At 47.0% G+C, this 16290-nt stretch overlaps 1 protein-coding gene across 9 annotated transcripts in view; it reads right to left on the bottom strand.

Annotated features, from left to right (window-relative positions):
• LOC112323094 (serine palmitoyltransferase 1) overlaps positions 1–16290 on the bottom strand; it is a 162751-nt gene that overhangs the window by 107305 nt on the left and 39156 nt on the right. The window contains exons 4-8 of one of the 9 annotated variants that reach the window (XM_045188042.2): positions 10809–11096; positions 10031–10082; positions 9320–9380; positions 5570–9048; positions 2038–2152 (exon numbers count right to left, since the gene is read on the bottom strand). The exons of 3 other annotated variants lie outside the window; for them this stretch is intronic. In XM_045188042.2, coding sequence (XP_045043977.2) covers positions 2038–2152; positions 5570–9048; positions 9320–9380; positions 10031–10082; positions 10809–10994 — 3893 coding nt within the window. In that variant the 5' untranslated portion in view covers positions 10995–11096. Of the gene's footprint in view, positions 1–2037; positions 2153–5569; positions 9049–9319; positions 9381–10030; positions 10083–10808; positions 11097–16290 lie in introns of those variants that run through there. 5 more of the 9 variants (XM_045188045.2, XM_045188047.2, XM_045188046.2 and 2 more) reach the window with 5 other exon arrangements.

Raw genomic sequence — 16290 nt, 5'->3', positions numbered from 1 at the left:
TCCGAATCATAGGGGTGCCAGAGGGAGAAGAGGAAGAACAAATAATTGAAAACTTATTTGAAAACAATGAAGGAGAACTTCCTCAATCTGGCAAAGGAAACAGACTTTCAGGAAGTCTAGGAAGCTCAGAGAGTACCAAAGAATTTGGACCCAAGGAGGAACACACCAAAGCACATCATAATTACATTAGTCAAGATTAAAGATAAGGAGAGAATCTTAAAAGCAGCAAGAGAGAAGGAGAGAGTTACCTACAAAGGAGTTCCCAGAAGACTCTCAGCTGATTTTTCAAAAGAGACCTTACAGGAAAGAAGGGGCTGGAGATAAGTATTCAAAATCATGAATGACAAGGACCTACATCCAAGATTACTCTATCCAGCCAAGCTATCATTTAAAATGGAAGGGCAGATAAAGTGCTTTCCAGATAAGGTTAGATTAAAGGAGTTCATCATCACCCAGCCCTTATTATATGAAATGTTAAAGGCACTTATCTAAGAAAAAGAAGATAAAAAATATGGACAGTAAAATGAAAACATACTCACAGCTATTAACAAGTGAACCTAAAAAAAAGAAAAAAACTAAGCAAACAACTAGAACAGTAACAGAAATTTCCTAGAACAGAAATGGAGATAACATGAAGGGTAATCAGCAGGTGTGGGGGAAGAGGAGGGGGGGAAGATACAGGGAATATGAATCATAAATGGTAGGTATAAAATAGACAGAGGGAGGTTAAGAATAGTATAGGAAATGTAGAAGCCAAAGAACTTTTATGTACAACCCATGGACATTAACTAAAGGGGCGAAATGTGTGTGGGAGTGGGTGTGCAGAGTGGGGGGGAATAAAGGGGGAAAATGTGACAAATTTAAGAGCATAATCAATAAAATATATTTTTTAAAAATATGGTCATATATTTTTAAATATATGATACTGACACCTGAATAACTAAATACTGACAGTAACTGAAAATGACCAAATAAGATATTATCTGTCATTGCAAGATGACAGAAATTAATTTTTTAAATTTGTAATTATCTAAAATGGGTCAAACTTTTGGAGGAAAGAATTTTGGAGGTCTACCTATATCTGTAAGTCTTCTGTTCAGAGGCAACGACATTACAAAAGAACAAAAATTCACCAATATTTCTCCAAGTAGAGAGCTCCATTTGCCCATGCTGGCAATTTCTGAGTATCAGGATTCTCAGTGGGGCAGAGTCACAGATTCTCCTCTTGTGCGTTGTTTGCTAAGTGACTTCATTGTGTAGTCATAAAAAATCATTTTGGGGCCCACACATTGGAGGATGAGATGTAGTAGTAAGATTTATTGGAATGAAAATGAAGGAGTGTCCACAGGTGCCCAGTTTCTCATTCATAAACAGGTGGCTTAGCTCCATCTGGCTGTGGAATAAGTCCTTGGCCTGATGAGCATAAATGCCCACCAGGAGGGTCAGGATCCAGAACTGCAATACCATCACCTTGGGTTCCAGTAGCCCAGCATACAAGGGAGGAACCAAAAAACCCCGGAATTATGTTTTGGAGGGCAGGATCCCTTGTAATAGAGGTTTCCCCCACTAGGTGAGTATTCTAGGAACACACCTGTACCAGTGTACCAGCTGGCATTATTGTGAGAGTCTACATTTGGCTTCAGTGAATTTTTTTGGAAGACTCTTTCAACGTTTTTGCCCATTTCATGATGGGTGATTTATGAGCGCACCTGCCAACACCATGCTGAGTGTTAAGCAGTTTTTGACCAAAAGTGGCATGACTCCCACCCTCCCTATTCACCCAATCTCACCCCATGTGACTTTCTTTTTGGGTTTTCCCAGATAAAAAAGTCCTGAAAGGGAAACATTTTGCTGATGTGGAAGAGGTGAAACAAAAATGGCAGAAGCACTAAAAGGTATCAAAGTCAATGAGCTCAAAAACTGTTTTGAGTAATGGAAAAAAATGTCTTGATCGGTGTATTGCATCAAATGCAGAATACTTTGAAGATGACTGAAGTTTAAATATGTAAGAATAAAGGCACAATTTTTCATAAATACCATTGTTGTTGGGTGTTTTTTTGTGGGGGTCCCCCCTCATAGTCTCTGCTCTTGGCTGCCCTCTGGCTGGTGTTGAGCTGCTCCAGCGAGGCCTGTGCTTGCAGCCGGATGGCTGCTATGGAGAGAGAATGCATGTTACCCAGAGGCCTTTGATAAGCTTTGATTATATTACCTCAGACTTGGGAGAGAGCAGGTTTTCTTTCAAACTGACTAATCTCTTCTAATTCTTCACAGACTGTGTTGGGCCTGCCCCCAACCATTGCATTTCCTGGATCTTCTGGGGTTTTGTGCCCTTATCCTATCTGATCCTTTTCCCAGATTTTTCCAGGCTAGACCCCTCCCCTTTGTGGTCACCATTTTGGCTTCTATAGTACATGCCCAAAAGTTCTGCTGCATCATCTGGTTTCTACTGTGCATGTGCCTGGCAGAGGAATTTCATCTGCAGTTTTACCCCTCCCTCAGTAATCCCAGTTAATGACTGTTTGCCCCCTGGGGAGATTGGACACCTGATTCCTCCTCTCTCAGGGATCAAGTTCCCTCAGTGGAGAATGCAGCAGTCCCCTCTGAATGCTGTGGCTTCCTAGTGAATCAGGCTTAATGTTTGACTCAGCTCTCTAGTAGATTAGGCTTAATGTCTAATTCCCTTTACTCCCTTCCTTTGTTAATAACTAGCTAGCTACTTATTCTAACAGCACAGGCTCCTACAGAGCGCCTGAAGTGTCTGTGAGTTTGTGTGGAGGGTCTCAAAAGAGAGGTCTTTTGTTGGGAACCGCCCTGCCTGGTTTCAGAAGCTGTAACCCCCCTTGGTTAAGGCTGAGTCAGAGTTGGGACCATAAGCCACTAAGGAGACAAAGCTTATCTCCCTGGCAGGGGTGCCATCTCTGCCCACTTTTCCCTGCTTGGCTCTGAGCTTGACCGGTTAGCCAATGATGGCTAAGATTCCTCAAGGGAGGAACAACCTAAGACAGGCATGGTCACGAAAAAGGCCGACAGGGAAGGACTCGGGGGGCTATAGGAAAAGGGGGTGATGGACCCTCGCCCCTCGGCTTTGACATAGCCTGAGTCCTTATTCTGTCTGCAAGAAGCTTCCTAATCTCTTGGCTGCCTTACTTCCCCTGCCTGACTTAAGCCTGAAACAATGACAGAGGGCAGTGCAGTCCTGTGCTGGGAGGGGTGGATTCCCTGGGGAATCAGGACTAAGAAAGAATGCATACAATCCTGTGAAACTTGCTTTGTTTATACCCTCAGCTTAAATGACATGAGTCCAGGCCTGAAATGAGTTTGTTTCCCAAAGTTTTATAGCCCTTTAACTAACTAACTGTAACTCAGAATAAGCCCTCAAAGTTCTCTATGTGTTATCTATTGTTTGACCCTTACTGCCTGACAATGATTGATGAACTTTATCTGTATTCCTGTGCAAAATGAACCTAATAAAAGCCCATGGAGGAAAAGGCTCTTGGCCCTTCTCTTTTGAGAGATTGGCCACCTCTCCTCCCCAAGCAGATCATGTCTTGGTAGACTTACTCTCATCCGTGGCGGACACGGGGCTCAGAGGTAAAGCTCGACAGTCTTTGTGTGAGATTTCTCAATGTGGGTCTCTGTCAGAGAACTCTCTACATAGGTCTCTATGTGAGGTGTCTCTATGTAAATCATTGTGTGAGGGGTCTGTGTGTCTGTCACAGGTCTCTGTCACAAGGCTCTGTGTGGGTCTCTCTGTGAGGTCTCTCCGTGGGTGTCTCTGTGCATCCTCTCTGTCACAGGTCCCTGTGAGCAGTCTCTGTGTCATCTCTGTGCAGGGCTCTCGGTGTGGGGCTCTCCATGGCTGCCCCTACCTCACCTTATGGGAGGGGAGGGGCAAAGGGACTTGCTCCTTCCTGTTTCTTGCTGTTCCATCAGCATACCCATCTATCTGTGGCACTTGTCCTGACAAGATCATGGAGTCCACTCAGTTCTGCCCACTCCCAGAACTCACCTCATCGTCCCCTATGAGGACCCAGTAGCAGCCAGGCTCAGGGTCCCCACCCTGTGCCATACCCTCCTGAACTCCTGAGGGCCCATAACACTCTCTGCCCCGGTTCCCACCTCTCCCACAGGTCCTGGCTGCACTGTCAATGCTGTGTCCACCCTGGAGGCAGCTCTAGATCAGGGCCCAAAGGCAGGACCTGGCTCCAGGGAGAACTTGAAGTATGAGGAGGCCTGTGCCCACTCAGCCCCTTTACCCCAGTTCTGGTCCCCTATGGGCCACACCTGTAAGTTAAGGTCACAAATTGGGTCCCATGGTCCCCAGTCCTGTACATGATGAAATATATTGTGGAGAGGTCAACCTTCCCTGCTTGAATGCTCTGCTGCCTCTGTGAGCCTGGTCTTCTGAGTAGTAACCACAGGTGGCTTCTCTCACCTTGACTCTGGGAGCTGAAAAGGGGTGGACACCCTCAGCCAATGGTACCCCTAAGTTGTCCTCCCTCTAGGTTTGTAGGTGGCAGTGGGATGCCAAGGGCTCCTCGGTCACTGCACAATTTATGGGCACACTGTGTCACTTTACTTCCTTCCCTTTCATATCATCTTGGGTGCACAGAGTCCCATTGTCACATGGTGACTGCATGCACAATCACATCCTGTTCCCCTCCCTAAACGGGGGCTATGGGTGCCCTTGGGCAGGCCATCCTCTCTCCCTGGTGGGCAGGCATGGGGTCCTTAGCAGCCTTTGTGCCCCCCACCTACATACCCTCAGAGCTGCGAGTGTTGCCCTAACCCTTGCTGCTGCTCCTGAGAGTGAGAAAGGCAGAGGGAGGGGACACTGAGCATGGAGTTCACAGGGGTTGGCTGATCCATGTCCACCTCAGCTTCAGGAGGGAGAGAAGGGCTCCCAGGGCAGGTCCCAGCCATTCCCACCAGAAGATCCAGGGCAAGATCTCTCCCACCTTTGGACTCAGGGCCAGCACTGCTGTCAAAGCCCCCTCCCCACTCTATGAAACTTCCTAGAAACTAAGGGATTCAGCCTCTGCAAACCCCTCCACTATAGCCCACAAGTTCAAGGTAGAGAGAAAGCAGAAGAGGAGGGGCTGAGCCAGATGAGTTTTGCTCATCTCAAAATCTCCTAAATGCTTTTGTTTGTCTATATAATTATGAATTATGGAAAAAGGTACATTTAGGAAATGGCAGTGAGGGTGGGTATGCCTCACTGTGGTAAACCTCCCTCTATGGCACCGTTCCTCCTGGAAGCCAAAGTAGGCTCTTCGGACAGTGAACCCCAATCCCTTCTCTTCTACCTGGAAGGCACAGACAGAGGCCACCAACTCTCATGAGAAAAAACTGTATATTTTGTGAAACAATAAACTTTGTAATAGGAAGAACCTTGGGGATGCTGGTTCCCTGGGTGGAAAGGCCCATTTGCCATCCCTGCCTCTGGTCTATCCCCTCTTATTAGAGTAGTTGTGGCCCTTGTGGGTGGCTTGGTGACTGTAGGCCATATCTTCCCTCACTCTTCTCTGCTTTGAAGAGGAGAGAACCTTGAGGTAGCAGGAACACTCACCTACTGGGGCCTGAGATTGTTGTTTGTGTTGATTTAATTCCTTGGCATGAAGTCCTTGGTGAAGTCCTAATTTCTCCACCAGTATTTGTCCAACTGCCCTCACAATCACCTGAGCTTCGACAGGTGCACTGTCCAGAACTGATCTTCTTTTGACTGGTTCTTGGCTCTGGGCATTGGTTGAGACCTTGGTTCTGGGCAAAGGTTGGTCTTTTTGAAGAGATTCTTTGGGTCCTTTGCCCTTTTTATTGGGGTTAAGATACTGTGGAGAGTGCCTTTTTCTGAAGTGGCTTTCCAGAAAAACCTGTGCTTTCTCTGGCAGGAGTTGGAGGTATTTGCTCCCAAGGGTGTCTCCTGTTCCCCTGACCTGGGGTGGGTTGCTCATCCCACCGGCTTGTGAGTTACTCAGTTCCGCCAACCCTTCATTTTGCTCTCCTTGGTTGGGCCTCCTATCATTTTCCCTCACATCAGTGGGGACAAACATTTTGCTTTGACTTAGAAATGGGTCCTTAAGTTTTGGTATCCTGGGCTCTTGCTGTCCCTGGCCATTCTGTCCACTCAATATGAGGTCATATGGCACCTGTGCAGCCAACAGGTCCCCACTGGTATTTTCCCTCAGTGACCTGTGAGAAGCTGCAATGTCTGCAGCGAGGAGTACATCATTGTGAGAATCTTGGAGGAGCACATTGGTGGCACTATCTTGGGGGCACGTGCCAGTTGCATTGTCTTGAAAGATGACATCAGTGTGACAGTCTTGAAGGAGTAAGCTGGTGGCAAGGGCTTGAAGCTGGTTCTCTGACTCTACCTTTCCTTGAAGCTCAAACTTACTAGCAATGCTTTTTTTAAGGCATGGCTCTTCTTGGGCAACTGACTTTGTAGGTAGTGAGGAACTTTTATCAGGCACCAGAGACTCTGATCTCCTCATACCCATATTAATGGTTTGGGAATTGGCAAACACACTGGGTCCCACAATGACTTTCCGCGCAGGGGTCTCCTCAGCCTCCACTGCCTCCCTGGCCTCTTCAGCCCTTGAATATTGGGACCCTAAGTTCATCTCCAGTATTGCCCTTCTCCCCTCCCTTGGCTCATTCCTGGCTACTGCTGAACTTGGATTTGGCATCAGGCTTCTTTTCTCAATGCCTGTGACAGTCCCAATTTGCCAGATTTTTCCCATGAGGCTGAGTGTGAGGGAGTGAGGAGGTGGCCTGCCTTCCTGACTATTCAGAGGGACCTTTGACAGCCCATGGCCATAACCAGAGGGCCTCTCTTCCAAGGTCTTCTGAATTTCCTCAGGCACAGGTGAGGTGGTGGAAAGGGGACCTACTGGGGTGAGCAATGACTTTTTTATCACCTTTGCTCCTAAAAAGGGCTGAGGAGGTTTTCCCAAGACCTTGGTGTACTTGTCTTCTGAGTGAACCCCAAATACATAGACAGCTGAAGTGGGGGAGCAGGCCTGTGGAAGGGGTAAATATTGTGTCTCGTGTAACTTCAGATTTATGGGCTCAAAGACCTGGAGGGGCTGGCCCCACCTATGTCTTTCCTGAAACCTTATCATATGTGTTTCCAGCACCTGTCGAGTGAGTGGACTGAGGAAGGAAAGCTCACAGGAGGTGTTTAGGTAATGTTCCCAACCCTTTAAAGATACTTGATTTCTGGTTTCCAAGTGAGTGTGGCACTTGGGAAAAACATGGTTGGCAGCAAGCCAGGATCGACCCACACTCACAGGGATCGAACCTTTGTTGATCTGTTCTAACTTCCTGTCCAAATGTGCTTTTAAGATGTTTTCTACCTGTTTCTTTTCTGGGCCTGTGCATAAGCAAGTTCCTAAACTGCTCTTTTGTGGCTTCAAGTTCCTTTCTGATTTCTTCTTAGAATTTACTTTCAGAAACTTCACTATGAAAGTGTTTGAGTCTCTGAAGAGAACTTCTGGGATCCTCCTCATACATTGCCGTAGATCCCTGCGAAAGTCCTTCCCTAGTTGGTCCTTCCTATGGGACCTTCTATGGTACCTAGACTCCATCTTCTGTGAGTCCTGCAAGGGCCCCTTCTTGTCTTGTGCATGACACATCCCTGGAAATTGGCTCTGAGCCTGCATCATTTCAAGAGACAACTGGACCCTGAAGTGCAGGCCACCCTGCTGTTTTTTTGTGGTGAGCCTCTTTTGAAGATGTTGCTTCTGGAGATTTTTGCTGGTAAAGTCCCTGTGAGGAGTGAAAACTCTCCTGTGGCCATGGGAGGCCCTACTATTCTGGGGAAGGTTGGGAGTAGGTTGGATAAAGACTTCCTGAGATGTTCTGGTCAGAGAGAGTAAAGCTCTCTGCCTTTTTAATTCCAGATATTGAATGTCAGGTGAGATGAAATATTGTACCTTATTCTGGGCTGTAGGGCAAGATACCCCAGAAGTGCTCATCTGGGGCAGAGAAGAAGGCGGTCGGATTGGGAGGGAGGGTATGAGATGGGTCTGGGACTGGATTTGAGCCAGAGGTGGGGTCTGGGACTGGGGCAAGTTTCCACTCAAAGGCTGTGGTTGGACCACAGAGAGAGGCACAAGTACGGCCTGTGAAAGCCCTGAAGATGTTCTAGGCTGAATTGGAGCTCGACAGTGTTTACGCACGCCATTGAATAAAACTGAAAGAGGCTGTGGGTAGGAAGAGCTCCTAGCAACCCAGGCAACAGCCACCAGGGACTCGCTGTGCAGAGAAGGGAGACCCCAGAAGAGCTGGCTGCATTTCTGCTGTCGATGGTCCCCCAAGAGCTGGTGATGTGAGAACTGCTGAGGACTGGGCACCTGCTCTTTTATGTCCTTCATGCTCCATAAGGGTTGGGGGGTTGTAGAGTCCTGCTTAGCACCCAGTGATATCCATATATTCCCCAAAGACTTCAGGTGATAGTCTAAGCCCTTTTGTTTTGATAATGACACATCCAGTTCTCTCTCTTTCCACACCTTCAGTTCTGTCTTCTTGGTGATCACTATCTCCAGCAGCTTCTGGACATCGGGGTTGACAAATGAGGGGCTACCAGTCTCTATCTGCTTGTCTGTGTGGTCTCCCCAGAACAAGGCCTCAGGTGGGTGGTGGGACAGGTGCTCTTGCTGAGACTCACGCTGTGATGAGGTGGGGAAGAACAAGGCCTTGGTAGTCACCCACCACCAGGACAAGAACTTCATGGGATAGCTTGAGCAGCCAAGGCCTGAAATGGCTGGGATGGAAGATGCCAAAAAGGAGTTACCTGGAGGTGAGCTCTTTACAATGGTACCCAGAGGGATTTTCATCAAGTCAGGTTGGTCTTGATGTTCTGCTGACAGGGGGGAGGCCAGAGGTAGAGTACACACAGTCAGGAGAGATGGGGAAGTTGACATAGCAGGAGCAGCATTTTCCACAGGCACACAGCAGGACTTGTGGGCTCCAGTGCGTGCTGCTTTGCACACCTCCCCAGGAGGGTTTTGACAAGAATGCCGATTGTCCGAGAGCTTCCCCAGGTGGCTGCAGAATATGAAGGCATAAGCTGCAGCCAGGAACTGATGGGTAGGCTGGAGGTGGGGGGTTAGGCACCTGAGGCTCAAAGGTCCTCCATGGCCCCCACACTGACCTCCCAGTGCTCCTGCTGTCCCTCACCCCAGGGCTATAGCTACACCCTGATTCCATGGCTCCCCACCACTAATACCCAGGCCAGTCCAAGGTGGCCTGCAGCTCTGGGGTTACACCATGGGTTTGGGAATGAGGAGTACCCAGGAGAAAAGGGAAGATTCTTTACCTTTGCAGAAGAGAAATCAGGCACCGAGCCTCTTCTATTTCTTGCAGGCAATCTCTGCAGGCTGGAAATCAGGAGATGGGGTCACATGGTGAAGCAGTGTCTGAGGGCCTTAAAGGAGGCTGAGTACAATGGCCCTGTAGGGGAGATACCTGGGAGAATGTACTCGAGCCCAAGCATCAGGGTCAAGACCACATGATCCCTGACAGTAATGGCAAGACTGGTGACAGGCAGCACTCTGTAATTTACAAAGTGCTTCTACATCCACTACCCGCTGAGGCCTTCACAACTTCCCTGTGGGGGAGAAAGGAAATGGGGCACCTCACAGAAGAATCTGAGAGAAGGTAAACAATGTGCCCACAGTTGGACATCTAGGTCCCACTTCCCAGTCAGGCACTATTGGTCAGTGGTTACACATGCCGTTGAATAAAACTGAAAGAGGCTGTGGGCAAGAAGAGCTCTGAGGACAGCCAAAATGCCCCTGCTGAGACACCCCTGCCAGGGAAACACCCATTTCCTGGCCTTCAAGGCTTCATCCCAAGCAGATTCTAAGAAATATCCGGGATCTGACTTCCTTCCTAGGAGCCTCCCAGAGCTCTGTTTCCTGACATACAGGCTCTGCCCTGGCATCCTTGGGAAACAGGCCCTGGGCTCTCAGGGACAAGACAGATGGAGGCAAACTCTCAGGTGCAGGACTGTGGGGCAGAAGCTCACCTTTCAAAGCTCCACTTTTCTTCCTGCTCCTCCATCTTGGCTCCACTGGATGCTGAGAGATAAGACAAAACTCTCCTCTCTTAGACAAGCTGCAGACACGCAGTGTTTGTGCACAATATGACTTTCTACATTTAACTAATGGGGCTCTCTGGTTCTTCCCCTTTTACTTTTGCAGTAGATAAAAATATTTCTGGTTTTTCGTCTTTGGAAAATGTAAAAAAGTTTTTCCCTATGACGCTGACCTTGGGTTTCTTCTGTCACATTTCCTCTGCTCAAGAAAGACACATTTTCTCAGACCTACAGACCCACCTGAGCTCCCTCAGGTAGGACTCTGCTTTCCTGAGACCGTAACACCACCCCAACTCAGAGGCTCTCAGGGTCTCCTCACTGCCCTGGATCAGCCTCAAAAGAGGAGAGGCTCACCTGAGACATCTGCCATGGAAGGTGGCTGATGAAGCAGGTCTCTGGGCTCATCCCCACACAGAGATCCAGCTTTTAGTGTCCAGTGCTTGGCCACTGCTCACTGCTTTTGGGGCTATGCCCTAGAGACTCCACCACAACTTGACTGCTGGTTGGAGATCTTTGGATGGAAATCCTCCTGTCTGCTCTAACCCCTGCCCAGCTTGGCTTATTCCTGGAAGGGTGATGTTCTATTCTTCCCTGAGAATGGTAGTCCTATTGTTTCCCATCTTAGGAGTCTCTCTAGGTGATTCAGAAAAGTGGAAATAAGAATAGAAGACAGATAATCTCTTTTGGGTCTAGGCCTAGGCTTCCTTACCTTCCTGATGTTTCTGTGTTTCCTAGGTGGTGGTAAGGGTGGATCACTCTCCAAGCAGGTGAGTAATAGGAGGAACAGCAATAGTCCACACGAAATAGCGAAGATGATATCAATCACCAAGGAAGGGCTGGAGCTCTGCCATGTAGCAAGAATGCTTTTCAGAGAAAAGAGAGGGTTCTCCATCATCTGAATCGCACAGCTGCCTTCAGGCAACTGAGCACTGGGCGTGGCTTATAGACCAGAAGACCAGGCCAACATCACAGATTGTGGTCTTGTCACAAAGGGCTTCTGAGAACAGAGAAGGGGCAATAGAGGAGGATGAACCACTACCCCTCCCCCCACCCAGCCTAGCAGGCTCTACCCCTCTACTCTCCTTGGCCCTTGTAGACCTTCATCAATTCTCTGTTTATTCTACTTAGAAGCCAGGTATTACCTGGTTCCTGTATCTCTTGGAGATCTTTGCTTGAATCCACCAATTTCCAATTGTGTAGCTTTTGATAGTGTAGTCCTCTCAGGAATATTAGCAATTTCACAAGGATTGATACTCTCAGAATACCTTCTGTCTTCAACTGCATTTTTTAACCTCACGTATTTACTTTCATTTATTTTTTTTGTGAGAACACTTAAGTTCTACTCTCAGAAAATTTCAGATATCATAAATCACCATGATATACATTAGATCCTCAGGCCTTTATCTTGTAACTGAAAGACTGTACCCTGTTACCAGCCTCTCCCCACTACTTCCACCAATCTCAGCCCCTGGCAGTCACTTTTAACTCTATTAGTTCACGTTTATTTTAGATTTCCCATATAAGTGACAATATGTAGTATTTGTCTTTTTCTGTCTGGTTTATTTACCTTAGTATAATGCCCTTCAGATTCATCCATGTTGTTGCACATCTCAACTTACTTTTCCCCAACATACTAAGTTTTTTATTTTCATCAATGGAGAGGTATAACTTTGTTTTGTACTTACTAAATTTTGACTCTTTAATTTGTTATTGTTTTCATCTACCTTCATCTACTGTTTTCACCTACTCAGAATGACTAACACAAAAGTTTAAATGAGGAGAACCAAGATGGCGGTGTAGGTAGACACACTGCGCCTCCTTGTACAACCAGAACTGACAGAAAATCGAACAGCAAGGAAGTCCGACACCAAGGAAATAAAAAATAAACATTCATCCAGACTGGTAGGAGGGGCGGAGACGGGCAGCCGGGGCGGAGAGGACTCACGTGGCCGTGGCAGGACCGAGACTGGCGGAGTGTGGGACAAACGGGGCAGGCAGTCTGACCACTAGCAGACCCTGCGGCCCCACATTCACACAGATAGGCCAAGAGGGCCGGACTCAGAGTGGTGGAGAACAGGGCAGGCAGAGCGGCGGGTAGCACCCCACGGCCCCACATTTGCGCACAGATAAACCGGACAAACGACGGTGAGCGAAGCAGACCGCACAACCCAGGGCTCCAGCGCAGGGAAATAAAGCCTCAAACCTCTGATTGAAAACGCCCGTGGGGGTTGGGACGGCAGCAGGAGAGACTCACAGCCTCACAGGAGAGGTTGTTGGAGAGACACACCGGGGCCTAGGACATGCACAAGCCCACCCACTTGGGAACCAGCACCAGAGGGGCCCAGTTTGATTGTGGGTAGCGGAGTGAAAGATTGAAATCCGGTGGAGAGTGGAGCAGGCGCCATTGCTCCCTCTCGGCCCCTTCCCCACATACAGCATCACAGTACAGCATCACAGCACAGCGACCAGCATTACCCCGCCCCGGGAACACCTAAGGCTCCACCCCTTTAAGTAACAGACGCAAAAAGACAAAAAAAAAAAAAAAAGGCCCAAATGACAGAACACTTCAAAGCTCCAGAAAAAATACAATTAAGCGAGGAAGAGATAGCCAACCTATCGGATGGACAATTCAAAACACTGGTTATGAAGACGCTCACAGAATTTGTTGAATTTGGTCAAAAACTAGACGAAAAAATGAAGCCTATGCTAAGAGAAACAAAGGAAAATGTACAGGGAACCAATAGTGATGCGAAGGAAACAGGGACTCAAATCAACGGTGTGGACCAGAAGGAAGAAACATCCAACCAGAAGAATGAAGAAATAAGAATTCGGAAAAATGAGGAGAAGCTTAGGAACCTCCAGGACATCTTGAAACGTTCCAACATCCGAATTATAGGGGTGCCAGAAGGAGAAGAGGAAGAACAAAAAATTGAAAACTTATTTGAAAACAATGAAGGAGAACTTCCCTAATCTGGCAAAGGAAACAGACTTCCAGGAAGTCCAGGAAGCTCAGAGAGTCCCAAAGAAGCTGGGCCCAAGGAGGAACACACCAAGGTACATCATAATTACATTACCTAAGATTACACAGGAGAGAATCTTAGAAGCAGCAAGAGAAAAGAACACAGTCACCTACAAAGGACTTTCCATAAGACTGTCAGCTGATTTCTCAAAAGAGACCTTACAGGCAAGAAGGGGCTGGCAAGAAGTATTCCAAGTCATGAAAGGCAAAGACCTACATCCAAGATTACTGTATCCAGCAAAGCTATCATTTAGAATGAAAGGGAAGATAAAGTGCTTCTCAGATAAGGTCAAGTTAAAGAAGTTCATCATCACCAAGCCCTTATTATATGAAATGTTAAAGAGACTTATCTAAGAAAAAGAAAATAAAAAATAGGAACAGTAAAAATGACAGCAAACTCACAGTTATTAATGACCACACCTAAAACAAAAACAAGAGCAAACTAGGCAAACAACTAGAACAGGAACAGAACCATAGAGATGGAGATCACATGGAAGGTTGTCAATAGGGGAGTGGGAGGGGGAGAGGGGGGGAAAGGTACAGAGAATAAGTAGCACAGATGATAGGTGGAAAATAGACAGGGGGAGGGTAAGAATAGTGTAGGAAATGTAGAAGCCAAAGAACTTAAAAGTATGACCCATGGACATGAACTATAGGGGGGTAATGTGGGAGGGAGGGGGTGGGCAGGATGGAGTGGAGTGAGGGGGTGGGAAATGGGACAACTGTAATAGCATAATCAATAAATATATTTTAAAAAGTTTAAATTATTTATTATTTAGAATTCCCCAAAATATGTATAATAAAAATTTGTCATATGTATCTTATTATATACATTACAAAATATGTATAATAAAAATATAAAAACAAAACCTGCAAATTATGTTTTATGTTAGTAGCACTTATACTTCTGAGGTTAGAAAAAGCTTCACTGAGACTTATGCTCTCCGTGAAGACTTCACAGGACATGCTCTACACACACACACACGCACACAAGCAAGCTCCTATGCACATTCTGACAGACCAATTCAGTATTTTCAAATCCAAGAATTAAGCATTTCATCATTTTCCTTAAATCTTTTGTTTTTTCTTGACCCTGTCTTTTCTTACTCTGCCCCTAATGGACATTCTCCATTCTCCAGAGGTTAGAAACCTGTGTGTTACTCCCAGAAGCCAGGAATCTGTTGGTGGAGCTAAGATTCTGATCTTTGGAGTGGACCTTGGGACTGGGGGACTATGGCTTGGGTTTGAGTCTAGTCAAGCAGCTTTTGTTATTCCTAGTGCATTCTATGCCTATTCACTTTTTCAGAGTATGTTCTGCTTTCTCTCTCCTGCCCTATGCAGACCCTTGAACCTCCAGTCTTGCCTGTACCTTACAGAGAGAGACTTTTTGTTAAAGAACAGGACCCTGTAGGGCGGGGGGCGGTGAACGATATACTATTACCAAAAGGACCACCCCCTTTCCCCCCCAACCTACTAGGTTCACTTTGCCCACTGCCAGAGGAAGGATATCTCTCAATGCCAGAGATTGGTGAAAAGGAAAGGAATTATTCCTTTAAAGGTTATACAGACTTAGAGTAATGACTTAATGTCTTCATTAGAATACTAAAGTTCTTTAGAATACCCACAAACGCACAGTCCTTCCTTCTCCCCTTTGCCCAGTCCGTGGTACCATATCTCAGGAAAAGAAGTAGCATTCCGTGGTTCAGGCAGCGGGTACCATCCACTGTGTCACCGCCGCGATCTCCAGTTAATCCAGAGCCATGTGGCACCTTCTCATGGCCCACCAGCAAGGGTCCTTTCTCCCCTTTTCTTCCAGGTGAAGTCTGTCCTGCTGCCTAAGCCACGTGGCAAAAGGGAGCACCCCAAAGCCACGAATGTTGTCCTAACTCTCACCCAACCCACACAGTCCCAACCTCTGCCAAAGCCCCGTGGTCCCAACCTACTCCGCCAAAGCTGCGTGGTCCTCCTTCTTTGGTATGGCTGCCATGCCTGGGTTTAAATCCCCGTGCCAGTCTTCCTCTGCAGCCCCATTTCTGACTCCTCTTACGATCATTTACACCTGCCAGCATCCCCTTATTCTTCCAGCTTTACTGGGCTGCCACAGTAAGCCCAGGCAGGTGTGGCCCCATGGTGTGGAGCCAATCATCTCCAAGCTCTCATTCAGGCGCTGTAACCAGGGGGAGTTGGTTCCCAGTTACATCCTGGGTTGAAGTCACTCCTATCCCCCTGGCTCAAAGCAGGGCCACAGCTATTTTAACATATCTATGAAACCAGTTAAAGGTTATAGATATGTTAAATGACCATTCTAGAGGTTATCTGCACAGCTGTTGCTATACAAAACAGCTCTCACTGGCCCTGCTCCATGTGTCCCATCCCCCAGCTCAGACTGGTGGGGGTGAGGACATCATATTTTTCTCTAATATTACCTGAACACCCTGAGTTCTGGACTCCATTATAAATCCCTATTTGGGCCCCCCCTTTGGCTGCACCCTGTTTCATTTTGAGTCCTACAGGCAATTCCCTTGTGACATCACTGAATATCCCTTTGGACAACAGGAACTGGGATTTACTTAGGGATTACACTTTTTAATCACTACATGGTTCATTTTTCTTAATAATTAGAATATAGTCTTGAAAATAATGTATATTCTCTGTTGGTCATAAATGTTTATATAGCTTTAAGGAGAATGAGAGAATTTATTTGGCTGACTATTGTGAATGTGCAGTTCAAGAGCACATCTTCAGCATCGATTGCTGTTTTTGTCTGCACTCTTCTCCTTTTACGAAATTGTCAATGGGGCATGACAACCCCTAGTCAGGACAACATAGGCACCTAGGGAGCATGGAAGGTCCCAATCTGGACAACTAGGATCAATAGGGAGCAGGGTGGGCCCTGATTTCTGCTTCATTTTCAGGCCGCCTTGTGACTGGAATGTGGGTCTCACCTTTACCTAGAAAATCAAGCTTGGGTATGCAAGGAATTACCTTCCAATATGATTCTGTGAGATAACAGAAAACATATACCCCTGGTTCTTGGCACAGAGCTCCTGAAACCTTTATAATTTCTTAAGCGATAAGAGCACCGGGAACATCTTTAGTTCTAATAATTGGTTTTGGACACCAGTTCCTGACACAGAGCTCCTAAAACTCATCTAATCTCCTGGGTGACAGG

The sequence above is a fragment of the Desmodus rotundus genome, chromosome 1 (genome assembly GCF_022682495.2).
Source record: "Desmodus rotundus isolate HL8 chromosome 1, HLdesRot8A.1, whole genome shotgun sequence".
In the NCBI taxonomy this organism is placed as follows: Eukaryota; Metazoa; Chordata; class Mammalia; order Chiroptera; family Phyllostomidae; genus Desmodus; species Desmodus rotundus.
The sequence above is the reverse complement of the archived record's forward strand: the minus strand, read 5'-3'. Positions and strand labels throughout refer to the sequence as shown.